Source organism: Lutjanus erythropterus, chromosome 16 (genome assembly GCF_056507025.1).
Source record: "Lutjanus erythropterus isolate fLutEry1 chromosome 16, fLutEry1.hap2, whole genome shotgun sequence".
Lineage (NCBI taxonomy): Eukaryota > Metazoa > Chordata > Actinopteri > Lutjaniformes > Lutjanidae > Lutjanus > Lutjanus erythropterus.
Window position 1 is genome coordinate 7,417,860 of NC_139332.1, and position 13,651 is coordinate 7,431,510.

General features: G+C 37.6%; 1 protein-coding gene across 1 annotated transcript in view; it reads right to left on the reverse strand.

Annotated features, from left to right (window-relative positions):
• oprd1a (opioid receptor, delta 1a) overlaps positions 1–13,361 on the reverse strand; it is a 31,656-nt gene extending 18,295 nt beyond the window's left edge. Inside the window, exon 1 of the mRNA XM_084738569.1 lies at positions 12,786–13,361. Within this exon, the coding sequence (XP_084594695.1) occupies positions 12,786–13,042 (257 nt within the window). The 5' untranslated portion in view covers positions 13,043–13,361. The remainder of the gene's footprint in view (positions 1–12,785) is intronic.
• Positions 13,362–13,651: the final 290 nt, after the last annotated feature.

Consider the following 13,651-nt stretch of genomic DNA (forward strand, 5'->3'; position numbering starts at 1 on the left):
GCAGGGAATTCTGGGTTATTGCAGTAACGGACATGAGCTATACTGCCACAAGGGAAAATCACTGGCAAGTTAGCCAGTGAAATGTCAAGACAGCAAGTGAGTGAGAAATGAGCAAGATACAAACATAAAATTAAGTTTGAGAAATAGGGATGCACGCGATTAGTCGACTATACGATTAAACGTCCCCACCCACGCTAGTCGGCACCAGAAATACTAGTCGTTTAAACTATTTATCAATATTTTATTCATGCATGATGCCAGTTATCTGTTGCCTCTAAGATTTTATGCAGCCGCCCACCACTAGTCGGGGTTGATGCACTGTCAAACGGCAGCCCCTCTCGCCCAGCACGTATGCCCCGATTGCCTAGGCCAGTGTTTCCCAACCCTGGTCCTCAGGGACCCCTGCCCTGCATGTTTTAGATGTTTCCCTACTCCAACACACCTAATTTAAATGATCAGGTTGTTATCAGGCTTCTGCAGAGGCTTGATGATGAAACACTGGCCTAGGATGTTTATATCAGCAAAGACAGATTGGTGCTCGTAAAACCAGCGCAGTTTGGCAGTGTTTTAATCTAGAAAATGGAAATAATGTTGAATTCAGACTGACAGAATAAACTGATATATTCAATCGACTGGAGAAACGTGACCACATTCAGCACAGACATGGACATAAACCTGCAAGCAGAGCAGCTGCTGCTAGCACTGCTAATGTTAGCCTTACTGTGTAGCAGGCCGACAGCTAACATCAGCTCTGGGTCCTTTACCCACAGACACTGTGATCGTCTTTGTTCTGAAAAGGTGAAGCATTTAGTGTTTAGTTGTTGTCATGTTTTGTAGGTTAATATGTAAGGTTTGTATTGCACAGTGGAAAGTAGCGCGCATTTCAGCAGCACTTAAAGTACGATTCGGTGATTGTAGACTGTGATTAATGGCTTCAAATGACTCTTAATACACACAGTATTTTTTTCCGTACAGTGTTTAACATTATAAATGAATAAACTATGCTAAATTTTAACTGCTTTCTGAGTGTTTTCTTAGTGTTAGACTTGTTGACTAGTCTAAATTAAATTTTGCATTTAATCAACAGGGAAATCATTCACCAGGAACATCCCTATTGAGAAGCCAGAATTGAAAGAAGCAGCAGAGAAAGAAAAGGCAGCTTCCACAAATAGTTTTCTTTCAGAAAGTTTCAGAGAGATGAGAGTCATAAGTTGTTCCTGTGGATGTATTAATGAGAGTGCCCCTATGATGTAAATTGAACTTATTTATTATTTTATTTGACAAATAATCAAGTGTGTGTTTTAAGGTGTGTTGTCACCTGTTAGTTTACTGTATTTTCATCCATGTTTCGGTGTACAGTGATAAACACTTACTCCTTCTAAAAGATTATTAATGATTTCTGATGGCTCATAATATAAACACTTTTGGCGAACATTCAACATTAATTTGAGCTCTAATTAATGTGAAATGGGAAAACAAAATTTCTAAGGGAGCTGTCGCATTGTTAGAAGAGAAGCGACTATTTCAACTTAGCATGGTTCTTTAATGTCTGATGGCATATCATAGTCATTTTATAATAAATGACATTAAATGTATTACAGATTTCTCCTTTAATGTCACTATACATTATGTATCTTGTATTTTCTGGGACATGTTCCACTGTTTCTGGCATTTTAGTGATGAACATAGTTGATAGACTAAGCATAAAAATAATAGCTATTTGCGTCACTGGTTATAATCTTTAAGATTGTCATTGTCAAATAAAACGTCCTACCAAAACGAGATAGGTCGATTCCTAATCATTCCCAAAGTTACCTGTAAGGCTGTTGTCTTACACAGACTTTCACTCTCTTCATACAGCTCCTTCATAATCACTATGGCTCGTTAGCCTACAAGATGAAATCGGTGATGTGACATCTTCAAATGTTTTGTCATGTTCAAGTCAACTATCCAGTTTACTTTCAAAAAAGAAAGTAAAAGCAGCAACCCTGACAACTGAGAAACTGACACAAAGGGAATGTTTGGCATTTCTCCTTGAATAATTACCTTTGATAAATGATAGTAATTGATAGTGATTCATGACAATAGTTGGCACATTGTTGACTGTCATTTATTTTTTCTTCCAGTTAATCCTCTCAGCCCACCATTTGTTTGTTTGCGCTGTAAACTGATCGAGGAGCTTTTTTCTCGCCCCCAGTGCTTGATACATGTGTCAGTGTAAGCAAGAAACAGTGCTGTAACGCAAACCTGAGCCATAATTCATCCTTCACGGCTGACAGGATTTTGCTGTTCCAAACGTCAGTGTTGTTTTGGGGAGTTTGGCAGGGACAAAGGAAAATATGAATCAACAAAGATTTTCTATCCAGGAACCTAAGTGGAGCCAAACAGCTAAAATGTTTTACTGTTGCCAAATTTATAAGCTGTCTGATGTGTCTGGCAAAAAACAAAACAAAACAAAAAAAACCCAAAACAGTAGGATGCTTTCAAACCAGTGTTATGATTACTACTGAAAGGAAAATTCTATTAACAGAAGATTAATTAATTAAACATTTTGACAACAAACTAATCATTTAAATTATTTATCAAGAAAAAAATGAGACTCTTAACATTCTGGTCTCTCAAATGTGAAGATTTGTTATTGCTTTTCTCTATTTATTATCATCCTAAATTAGACATCTGTAATTTTCTGAGATGTGTTCCTCTGTTTCTGGCATTTTAGTGATATATTGTGACAAACAGTTGATGGATTAAGCAAAATAGAAATAATTATTTGCATCACTCTTTATAATCTTTAAGATTTTTATTGCCGAACATCATGTCCTCATACCTAAACAACAGAATAGGTTGATTGCTAATGATTGAAGAGTATCAGTAACAGGTAGCGCTGGACTTTATACAAGTTTATACTTTACACAAGTCACGTGATGTCAGGTATGTTATGTTAAATAAGTTGTCAGTGTTGTTTAATGGTGACAGTTACATTTGGAAAAAATCATGACTAAAATAGATGTTTTACTTTCTTATGTTGCGCTACATTACATTATGGTGCATTATGTTACTTATGCGATGTAATTCACATACATGATGTAACTTAATAAACTTTAAACATTAAATAATAAACTGTGACCTTTGGTTCCACGCAGGAAACCCAGTCTCTTAGATGAAAGTCCTTTGACCCATCCATCAGCCCCGTCCTCCTCCGTACGAGGACTTTCTCGCTCTTTATACTGATCCTTCATAATAAGTACGACCACTAGAGGTCGCCACCTTTCAATGAAAGTAAATATGGATTTTAATAAGCTGCTTGCATAGACGAAGTTCATTTTTCTGATGAGCATCAGCTGCAAGTAACAATTCTTAGCATGGTTTACATTAAAATAAGTACATCATTTATGTGAATTTAAGTACATAACATATTTTCATAGATTAATATATGTAACGTAACTTGCGTAGTAATTTACCCACATTACCTAAAATGCGTATGTTACCAACATTACGTGCATTAAGTCAACACTGACAACTAGTTCCACAGGGGCGTGAACGCCAGTCTCCTGGGTGAAAGTCCTGTTATGTTCAGTGCTTAACAGTTTTATTAGACCACCACCCAGTGTAAGTTTTATGCCACAGCTGCCTTAAATTAACAGCATTGGTAATTACCAAAATCATTTTCTATGTTTCTGTAATAGTTAATACACCAGTATGTAGAACCTTTTTAACCAAAATGATATTTTTAATGCTAAAATATAATTATTATTGATATCCATGAATTTTCAAATTTACTGTTTTACAAAAAAAAAAAAAAAAAAAAAACTGAAAAAATATTAAAGCACATTATTATTTCTTGATTAAGATGTCAAATTATAGTTATTCACTTGCACTCCTGAACAGAAAAATTAGTTTTAGTGGTTGAATGCTATTCTTGATTAATTTCTGTCTTCTCAGAGAAGCCCAGTGAGTCGCCTCAAATTTGGTTATAAAAATGTGAATTCAGTGTGAAATTCCTCATTCCTGTTGAAAATGGTAAAATGTGGAGAGCTCACTGAAAATGAAAGAGTCCACAGTAAAGCACCTCATGATCCTGGATGGTCTCTGAGACAAACAGGGAAAGACATAAAGTGTCTCACAGTGTGGTCAAGTATGCTTTGGAGTCAACTGCTGAGACTGGTACTTACAAAATGCACCAAGGAAGAGGCAGGAAACGAAAGTTAACTGAAGCAGATGTCAGACACCTCAAGATGTGAAGTACTAGAGACAGAAGGAGGACCACTGCTGATCTTCAGGCAGAAATAAATGCTTCTAGATCAGAGTCTGAGAAAGTCTCCAGAATGACCATAAGCAGATGACAAGGTGGATGGAATGAGGCTTAACTAACTGCTAAGAAGCCATTATTGAGGCCTGCAAACATCCAGCAACGCCTCAGATTTGCCTATTGGTTCTACCGGGGCATGAACTCTGGTCTTTTGGGTGAAAGTCCTCTGTTTGTTTCACCTCAGATGTATTTCTTTGACACTTTCTCGCTCTTCACACCACATTATCTGACTTTGATGGCACATAAAGTCGTACCTAAACATCGCCTGCAGCATCATAGTTTGAAGCATAAAGGCGCTGATCGAGCAGCCATATTTGATGAGCTGTAAGTGAGAATGGGCTGTACAGGTCTGTTGGCTGAATCGCAAGCTAGGTGGCTAGTGGGAGAGGCAGTAAGTGGACCTTGATTTAAAAGTTTTTATCAAACGTGTCATTTGAAACTATTCAATTGAATTCAATTGAAATTATTCAACACATCCTCATACCTTAACACCAGAATAGGTGGATTGTCAGCTATTCCCAAAACCGCATATTGGCTATTACCAGTGGAGAGTACCAGCAGCGACAAGCTGTTGTGTAGGTCATGTGACATTACACGCATGATCCGTTGTTGTTGAAACAGTTACAGTTTGGTTAGGTTTAGGTAATAAAAATACTTGGTTAGGGTCAGGAAAGGAACATGGTTTGAGATAAAATAACTATGTTATGTATGTCACTTGACAGACGAGACGTCACTAATGAGACGGAAGTGACGTAATGGATGTTATGTCCATAACGACTTTTCAAGTTTCTCAGAACTATAAATAACTTTATGTTTGCTTTTTGTTCCACACAGGACTTAACTCCTGGTCTTCTTTGTTATACATAGCATGTCATACATATGATGTCCACTTGGGGGCAGACATACCAGTCAGAATAAATTGTTTTTACTTTCGAACAACACGCGTTTTTCTGGTGAGGATGGGCTGGTATTATGAAAACACCCTTACTGTTACTATCTGTAAGGAGTGGTGATCAGTTTAACCAAAACTGAAATGTGAAGGGTTACAACCTAACGTGTGTGTGTACTTGTCTTTTTCTTTCTTTGCCTCAGATGTCATCAGTCAGTGCGACCCTGAGTGTAGTGCTGAATAAAACTGTTTGACTAATAAATCTGCAGTACGCATCATAGAAAAACTAAAGAAACAAGTTATTACCACATGGAGGTCAGTGTTTACCCGGCCTTTCTTCTTTTATTTATTACATTATGTCACATCTATGTCTAAGTTTGGGCTTCTTCTCCAAGTTTGGGTTAGCTCCCTGCAGAGTTTACAGATGTTCCACAGTAGATTATATATTCTGACGGGGATGGTTAATGTGCTCAGCTTTCCTCTGCCTCTGTCTCCAGGGGGGTCTGGCGTCAGCGAAGAGTCCTCCCGAACAAACACAAATGCCAGGCGAATCTCTGCGCACGATTTGATTCACTGCCTCTCCGGAGCTCTCATCCATCTCCCCTTTGTCTCCCTCTTACCTCCCTCACTCCCTCTTTCGTGTTTGTCTTGTTTTGCCCATTATTCATACTCTGACTCCTGAATGGAAATAATGGGCAGAGTTGTAAATATTTATGAGTTTTTCTTGGTTCAATATCCAAAGATTGCCACTTGCAGAAAATGGCTTGCTCATGGCTTTTTGTACATTCAACCATACGTTCTTTTTTCTTTTTCTTCATGCTGCCTCACTATACAAAATTAGCATTTAAACCACATTTACATCTTAATGTGTACATTTTACCCTGTCATGTCATGTTTGCTGGCTGAAAAATGACCGCCGGCATTGAGTACGTCGCCTTCACCTGGTTGTGTGTTATCCGTCTCTGCTGAAATTGGGGCATCTTAAATGAATTCTGCCTGCATGTTTAATGTGCCGCTCCAGCTGTAGTAATTAATGCTGTAGGTGATACTGGGGAAACACATATAGAGATTAGAAGGTAATTAATATGATGACGGAGGACAAGCAGAGCTGCTGCCAAAGATATAAGCTGTTTTATTCCTGACAAGCGTGCAGGTTTAGGGCTGGATGTTCTTGTGGAATGACAGCTTGCTTGTATCTTGAGGCAAAGTGGGAATAGTATATTGGTTTTAGAGCCGAGGGAGGACGACAATCTGTGACCACAGACTGACAGTTATATTGCAAATATTCACTAATGGACAAAATCAGTTTACTTTCCAGAAAAGCACAGGTATTTTAAGCCTCAAAAAACCTTAGTTTGCATAAATTAAAGCTATAATATGTAACATTTCCTCATTATCTATTCAAGGTAATGGTGAGTTTCCTGCTTGTTGTTGCTAGCTAGTTGCTAGGTGGTATAACTTCAGGAAAAACATGGTATACATCAGATAGAGTAAGGAAGGTAATGTGAAATATACTTTAATATTACCTCGTCCATGAATTTGATTTTTTATGTATGTGTGTTGGGGTTAGGTACCATTCACATCTGAACAGATACAGTAATGATACTGTCCTTGGAATTTGGTACCGGTACCGAACTGTACTGTACTGTACTCTCTCTGTAATAATAGGGCAATTTAAATTGTCAAAATGAATCCAAACCTCTCTACTTCAACACTGTTATTTATTTCGATTATTTTCTTTATTTAAAGCATTTTACACACCACACCAGAGTCCAAAAACGCCCAGTTGCACAAGTTGGATTACACAAACTACATAAGCTTTCCAGACTGAGTTCAGTTTTAGCCTCATGTTGTCTAACCACCACCACTACTACTACTACTACTACTACTACTACTACTACTACTAATTTTAATAATAATGATAATAATGTTAATAATAATAACAATAATAATAACAATAATTATAATGGTTTTAGGTATTGTATCAGTATCAACAGATCCAAATTCAGACATCAGAATCAGATCAGAACTAAAAACAATGAAAATACTATAAACAGTGGATTGGTACATTTCTATTCATGATGTCATCAAACTACATCTTTCGTTATTGTGTTACTATGAAAGACACCCATAGTGGCAGGATTTATTTATTATTTATAGTGCATGTAAATGTGGAAACTAATGACCTTAAAGGTGCAAAAAAGAGGTTTGTCGTTCCTATTTATGTTCCAATAAAGACACAAAACAGAACATAAAACCAAAACAGCACGTCTCCCTAAGTACTTTCCAACAGCAGGATTTCCTGCCCCTCTTCCCATTAGACCCACTGGGCAGGAGACCCACAGATCTGTGTGAGCTAATGGAGACTCTGTTTGAGCTGCCCTCCCTGCCTGAGGTGCAGCTGAGTCAGACTGAATTGAGAAACGGCGTCTGAGACCAGAGGTTTCGTCTGCCCCCAACCCCTTTTTGGCATAAAAATTGCACACTGTTGTTGCTCCATGTACAAATAATGAAAGAAGCATCTCATGCTTTATGCAGGGAACCTGAGATTACTTGTTTGGGGGAGCACACAGTTCACGCACAAATGCACAAATCAGGGATGCATGCAGGCACGTAGCCCTCCCTTCTCAACTCATAGGCAGGGTTGCACCTACAAGAATTATTTTTTAGACCTGATTAAATCATCGTTTACCTTTTAACTTTAAAATATAATGCACCAAACTTTAAAACTAACTTAAAATTAAGAAATTTAAACATCTCATCTAAACATCTGTTTAGTTTTTACTCAGAAACAAGGTTAAATTGAACTCTATTCCACCATAACTTCAAACTCCAGTTTAAAATGTGATCTAGTATTGAGTATTATTATCTAGTATTATCTAGTATCATTAAACTCACCCTTGGGGAGGCATACCTTTTAAAATGGCTGCCTTTTTGAGATGGAGTGAGAAAAATAATTTTACTCAAATGAAATTAAGGACAGATTTAATCAAGTTGAGTTTTAACATTTGTCTCTTCTTTCTTTCACTTCAGTTAAAAATTCCACCAACAAGTTTTTCTCAAAGGAGAAGTAATTAGAACGTCTCTGTCAAGCCATTATGAGCAGGCTAAGATTTTAGCTAGCTAGCAAACAATGTAGACCTTAAAAATATTAGCTAGGTAGCTAGCAAACAGACGTTTTAAAAACATTTAAACTAGCTAGCAAACAATGAACAGTTTTGTTAACTTTTCAGATAGCTTGCAAACAATGTAGTGTAACATTTTTTAAACTTTTACTTAGCTAGAAAACAACGTAACCTTTTGTTAACCTTTTAACCTGCCAGCAAACAATATTACATTTTTTTTATTTTTTAACAAACTAGCAAACAGTGCAGTGTTTTGTTAACCTTTTAGTGTGCTGCTTTAGTGTGCATTTTTAAAAACTTTTGTTCAGCTGGTAAACAATGTAACCTTTTGCTTGTTAGCAAACAATATTACCTTTGTTTTTTACTTTTTAACCAGCTAGCAAACAATACAACATTTTGTTAACTTTTTAGCTAGCATATATTAATATTAATATTGATTGAACTCTGACTTTGATTAAACTAAACTTTAATTTTGTTTTTCATCATTTGTTTTATTAAACAAACATACTTTTCATTTGTTCAACAGAGCTCTGCTTAATTTTAGATCTGGAGTTATTCATTTTAAACCCAGTTTTGCTAAACCCCCATTCAAACTAATATTAGATTATCTCTGTTTTTGCAACACTGCCATAGACTCATGAGGCTTTCACACACACACACACACACACACACACACACACACACACACACACACACACACACACACACACACACAGTTTCCAGTGTATTACTGGAAGAAAACACCCTAAGGCACCGTGAGTGATTTTCACTTTTCACACATGCAGCTTCATTCAGAAACATTTCAGCGTCACACCTTTTCACACATGCCATTGTAGTGCTGGAATAGATGGGGCAATGGACAGCCAAAGTTTCATTTTCACACCTGAAAGTGTCGTTTGCATCAATGTTCACCCTTCAGTCATATCAATGAAGCTGCACTGAAGCTCAGTTTATATTGCACTGTTAGATAAAATATATTGTTATGTTTTTGTTGTTATCTGTGCTGTCAGCCATGAGTGACAGATAAAAGGTTGTCTCAGCGTGTATCCTGCATAATACACATATTTCTTTGGTCTCTTTCTGCTTTTTCTGAGTCTGCACTGTCAGAAGGCTGTAACCCTTTATGTGCTAGTCCCTGTAACGTCACTGCTTTCAGTCACAACACAACCATAGAGGCATTTTCTCTGAAGTGTTGCACAGTCTTCAGGTAGTAAACTGGTGGTACAGATCCCCATCAAAATTGATCCTTACACCCATTCATATGTGACCCAATGCAGAAAATGTTCCTGAACATTTAAAGGAACAGTTCACCCCCAAATCAAACATTTTAAATTGTTTCTGTGTGAGCTGCAGAGTTTTGGAGGCTGTAGAGGTGGAACTAGATGGCACTCTGCTGCTCAAAGTGCCACAAAAATACATTTAAAAAACTCAACAGTGATGTCTCTTTACATAAATCATGACCCTGTTACTCAAGGTAATCCACAGACCTTGTTGTAAGCACTTTTCATGTAGGAACTACTTTCCTTCTGCCATAGAAAGAACTACAAAGAAGCACACACCACAGGCAAAACTACATCACCAACTGGAACACACAGACAAGAACACATAGTGTAAATGCAAAATGCAGTACTATCTTGTGTGGCGGATTACCTGAGCAGAGTGCAAACAGAAAGCTAAATTCACAGAGACTCGGTGACCACAGCCTGGCCACAGAGAGAGGCCCGAAACAAAAAATCATGGCTCCCCAAAGACGAGAGGTTCAGCCAGTTGTGCAAGAGAGACTAAATCGAGACAGAGCTGCATTTTCTCACAGAATGCACCAAAGTGCAGCCACTTTGAACTAAATATTTCCCCACATTCAAATACAAACACCTTGAAAACTGATCATCCTTTTAAGACAGCACATATTACATATATATAATGTTTATTATTATTATTAATATAAAAGTCTTGCATATATGCATCAGCTCTGTTCAGTGTTCTATTTTTGTTTTGCACTCTAATGTTACTGTATCAGTTTTATTGCTTGCAGTGTTTGCTTTTGTATATTGTGCTTTGGCAATACTGTGTTATATCATGGTCATGCTTTACTAATACTCATAAAAGACTTGATGTTGACTTGATATTCATGACTTGAGACTTGACAAAGCTTTAGACAGATGGCTCAAAAGGAATTTGCATTTTTTTTTTAATTAAATATTTGAATATTTCGAGGCAGACCAAGCAGAGGTCTGTGCATGAGGCATTGATCATGTTAGTCCAAAAATAATAAAAATTTGGATCCAAGTATGTTGTTGATGACAGTGGTGCGCAGAATGAGAGCAGTGGTGTGCTGTATCATATGAGAAGCACCTTGGACAGATGTGTTGATAGGTCAAGGAGAAATGGCATGATCCTCCTGAAGGGAAGCCATTCAGGAGGCCATTTGTTAATGTAGGAGTCTTGTTATTGATGGCATAAAATTTCAGATATCATTGAGATTTGTAAAGTGTAAGCAGGCTGTAACAGTTGAAATGAATAATGTTCAATTTTAATTAATTAATGTTGAAAATAAAATTCAGCTCTTCATGATCGCAGTCTTTTAAGTGATTTAAAAGTGGAACTGAGGCTGGGCTTATCAGAATTTTGTGTGACTTGACTTGCTTGACTTGTAGCAGGGACTCGCACTTGGGAGTTCCCTGTGACTTGGACATTGGTGACTTGCTCTCACCTCTGGGTCAGGCCATTAAAACTTCTTTGAATTGAATTGGGAGAACACATATTTTTGATTTTGGGGTGAACTGTCCCTTTAAGGGATATACTACATGAAACTGCAAGGGCTTAAATATACAGCCAGAAAAGACGGTAATAAATGCTGATCTACTTGGGAATTTTAGTGTAGCCACACCATGTCAGTCCTAAAAGGGTCTACTTTTGGATTTGTGTTGTGTTTTTCCTAATTTTAAAGGCTACACTAAAGTAAGTAATGCACAACTAAGTACAGTAGCTGTTCTGTTACACGGTAAACCTGAATAAGTTAGCAGTACTCTGAGGCAATCAGTTACAACAATTTTTTTCGAGTTCATAAATTCCCTGAGGTTATCAGGGCTTAAACATGTGGAGTTCTTACATGCACTCTTTCATTACAGTTCAATTAAAATTATTGATTAATCTCAAAAGTTCATTAAGGTCAAATGTTCATTAAATGCAACTCAGAGCTGTCATTCACTTCCTCAACAGAACGGAATTAAGTATTTCTTCTTCAGTAAAGTTCTAAACAAATTTTAAGTTTTCACAATTAATTAATTTGAGATTTTGTTTTCACAGTGTACTTGTCTTTACCCAGTTACTCATCTTATTCACATTGCTTGTGACTTTCTGTCAAAAAAAAATCTCACTGTGTTAATATTTTTGAAGTCATCCTTACATTGTTTTTGCAATATTGAAGTATTTGGTTAAAAAACAAAAAGACAATATTTGCTTTGGTCGATATTGCCAAGCCCTGCCTCAAACCTTTTCATTAAATTGAAGTCATTGTTTTGAGAGTGGGTTTAGTACTTTTATGAAAGAAGGGAAATAATAAAAGACTAAAAGACAAAAGAAGAAATAATAATAATAAAAATGTTGTTTAGACTTGTCTTAAAGCACCAAAACATGTTAAAATTTGAGATAATCGCTCAATACTCTATTTCAAATGTCGGTCAAGGGGTGTTATAAGGTCTCATAAGCCCACAATGACACCATCATAAGTGCATGGTGGTGAATTTTACAGTACATACAATTTGGGCTAGTCCTTTAAAGCAATTACCATGCTCACTGCATTAACAGAATTTTTTTAAGAATAATACATTATTATCTCATGTTCAGTAAAGTTCTAAACGAATTTTAAGCTTTTCCACTTATTACAGATTATTAATTTGGGCTTTTGTTTTTACAGTGTATTTGCTTTTGCACATAGTCATTATATTTACATTACTGTAGATTTTTTGACTAAAAAAAAATCTGATTGTGGTAATATTTTGTTGAAGCAGCAACAGTCATCGTTATAAGCTTGTCACAATATCGAGGTATTTGGTGAGAAAATATTGCGATATTTGATGTTGTCCATATCGCCCAGCCTTGCCTTAAACAGAAATCATTGTTATCAGCGTGGTGTTAGTACTTTAATGAAAGGAGGGAGATGGTACAAGCCAAAAACAGGCAAAAAGAAAAAAGTGGAATAAGAATTTATAGATAATTGAAAATTTAAAGAAACGCTGTGCATCAAAATGCACCAAAACGTGTTAAATTTGTGAAATAATGACTGAAACTATCTCAACAGTCCATTCAAATGTCGGTCAAGGGGCGTTATAAGGTCTCATAAGCCCACAATGACACAATCATGCGCGCATGGTGGTGAATTTTACACTACACAAATTTTGTGCTGGTCCTTTAAAAGCAATTTCCCCGCTCATTAAAAGCTGTAATAGAAGACAGTGTTTACCTGACCACCCCGTACATGACGAGCACGTTGCCCAGGAGTCCCACCACGCAGATGACGGAGTAGAGAGCCGTGATGGAGATGGCTATGATGATCCCCCCGGCGCTCCTCACCGGGCTCTGCTGCCGCTGCTCGGTGTAGTTCTGCAGCCTGTCGCCCATCAGGACGCTCTCCTCGTCCGGGAAGGTGACATTGAAGGGGATGACGGAGTAAAGGTCGGACAGGGAGAGCTGGGCTCCCGGGACCGTGTAGGGCTCCATGCTGCGGTGCTGTCCACTGCGCCCGCGGTGCTGAAGGGAAAAAAAAAAAAAAAACTTAACGCACTTATCTGAAGGAACTTTAGTTTTCTGGAAGGGTGAAGCGGGTCCGACTGAAAGCAAGAAGTGGAGAGAGAGTCGAGAAAGAGTTTCCCCCAAAAAAGAAAAGATGTGTGGAATCAAAGAGGTTCGGTTTTGCTCCTGTGTTTTCTATCCAGATAGAAGAAGAGACGGTGGCCCCTCAGCCGCGGTCAGCTGTGTGTCTGTGCGCTCGAGCTGTGTGTGTGTACACCTCTTATACGCTCCAAGATCCCCACCTCACAAGCCGGGGCGCGACGTCAAGGCTGCGCAACATGAGCGTCAAAAGGGACTGAATGGCAAAATTAATGGACCTGAAGTTGCAGTAAGAGATGAATGATTTCGTATTGTGTTTTTATCCTTAAAAATAAAGAAAAAAAATCTCCTTTTTTGGAAGAGTTATGAATGATTTTCAAACAGGAGCATTTAAGGGCAGAAAAAAGTAGGGGAGACCTGGGATGGTAGTAACACGTTTTGTTTGAGCATCAGTAACTCAGTGGGTCATCTCACATGGCCAGGCTTGGGGAGAAACGG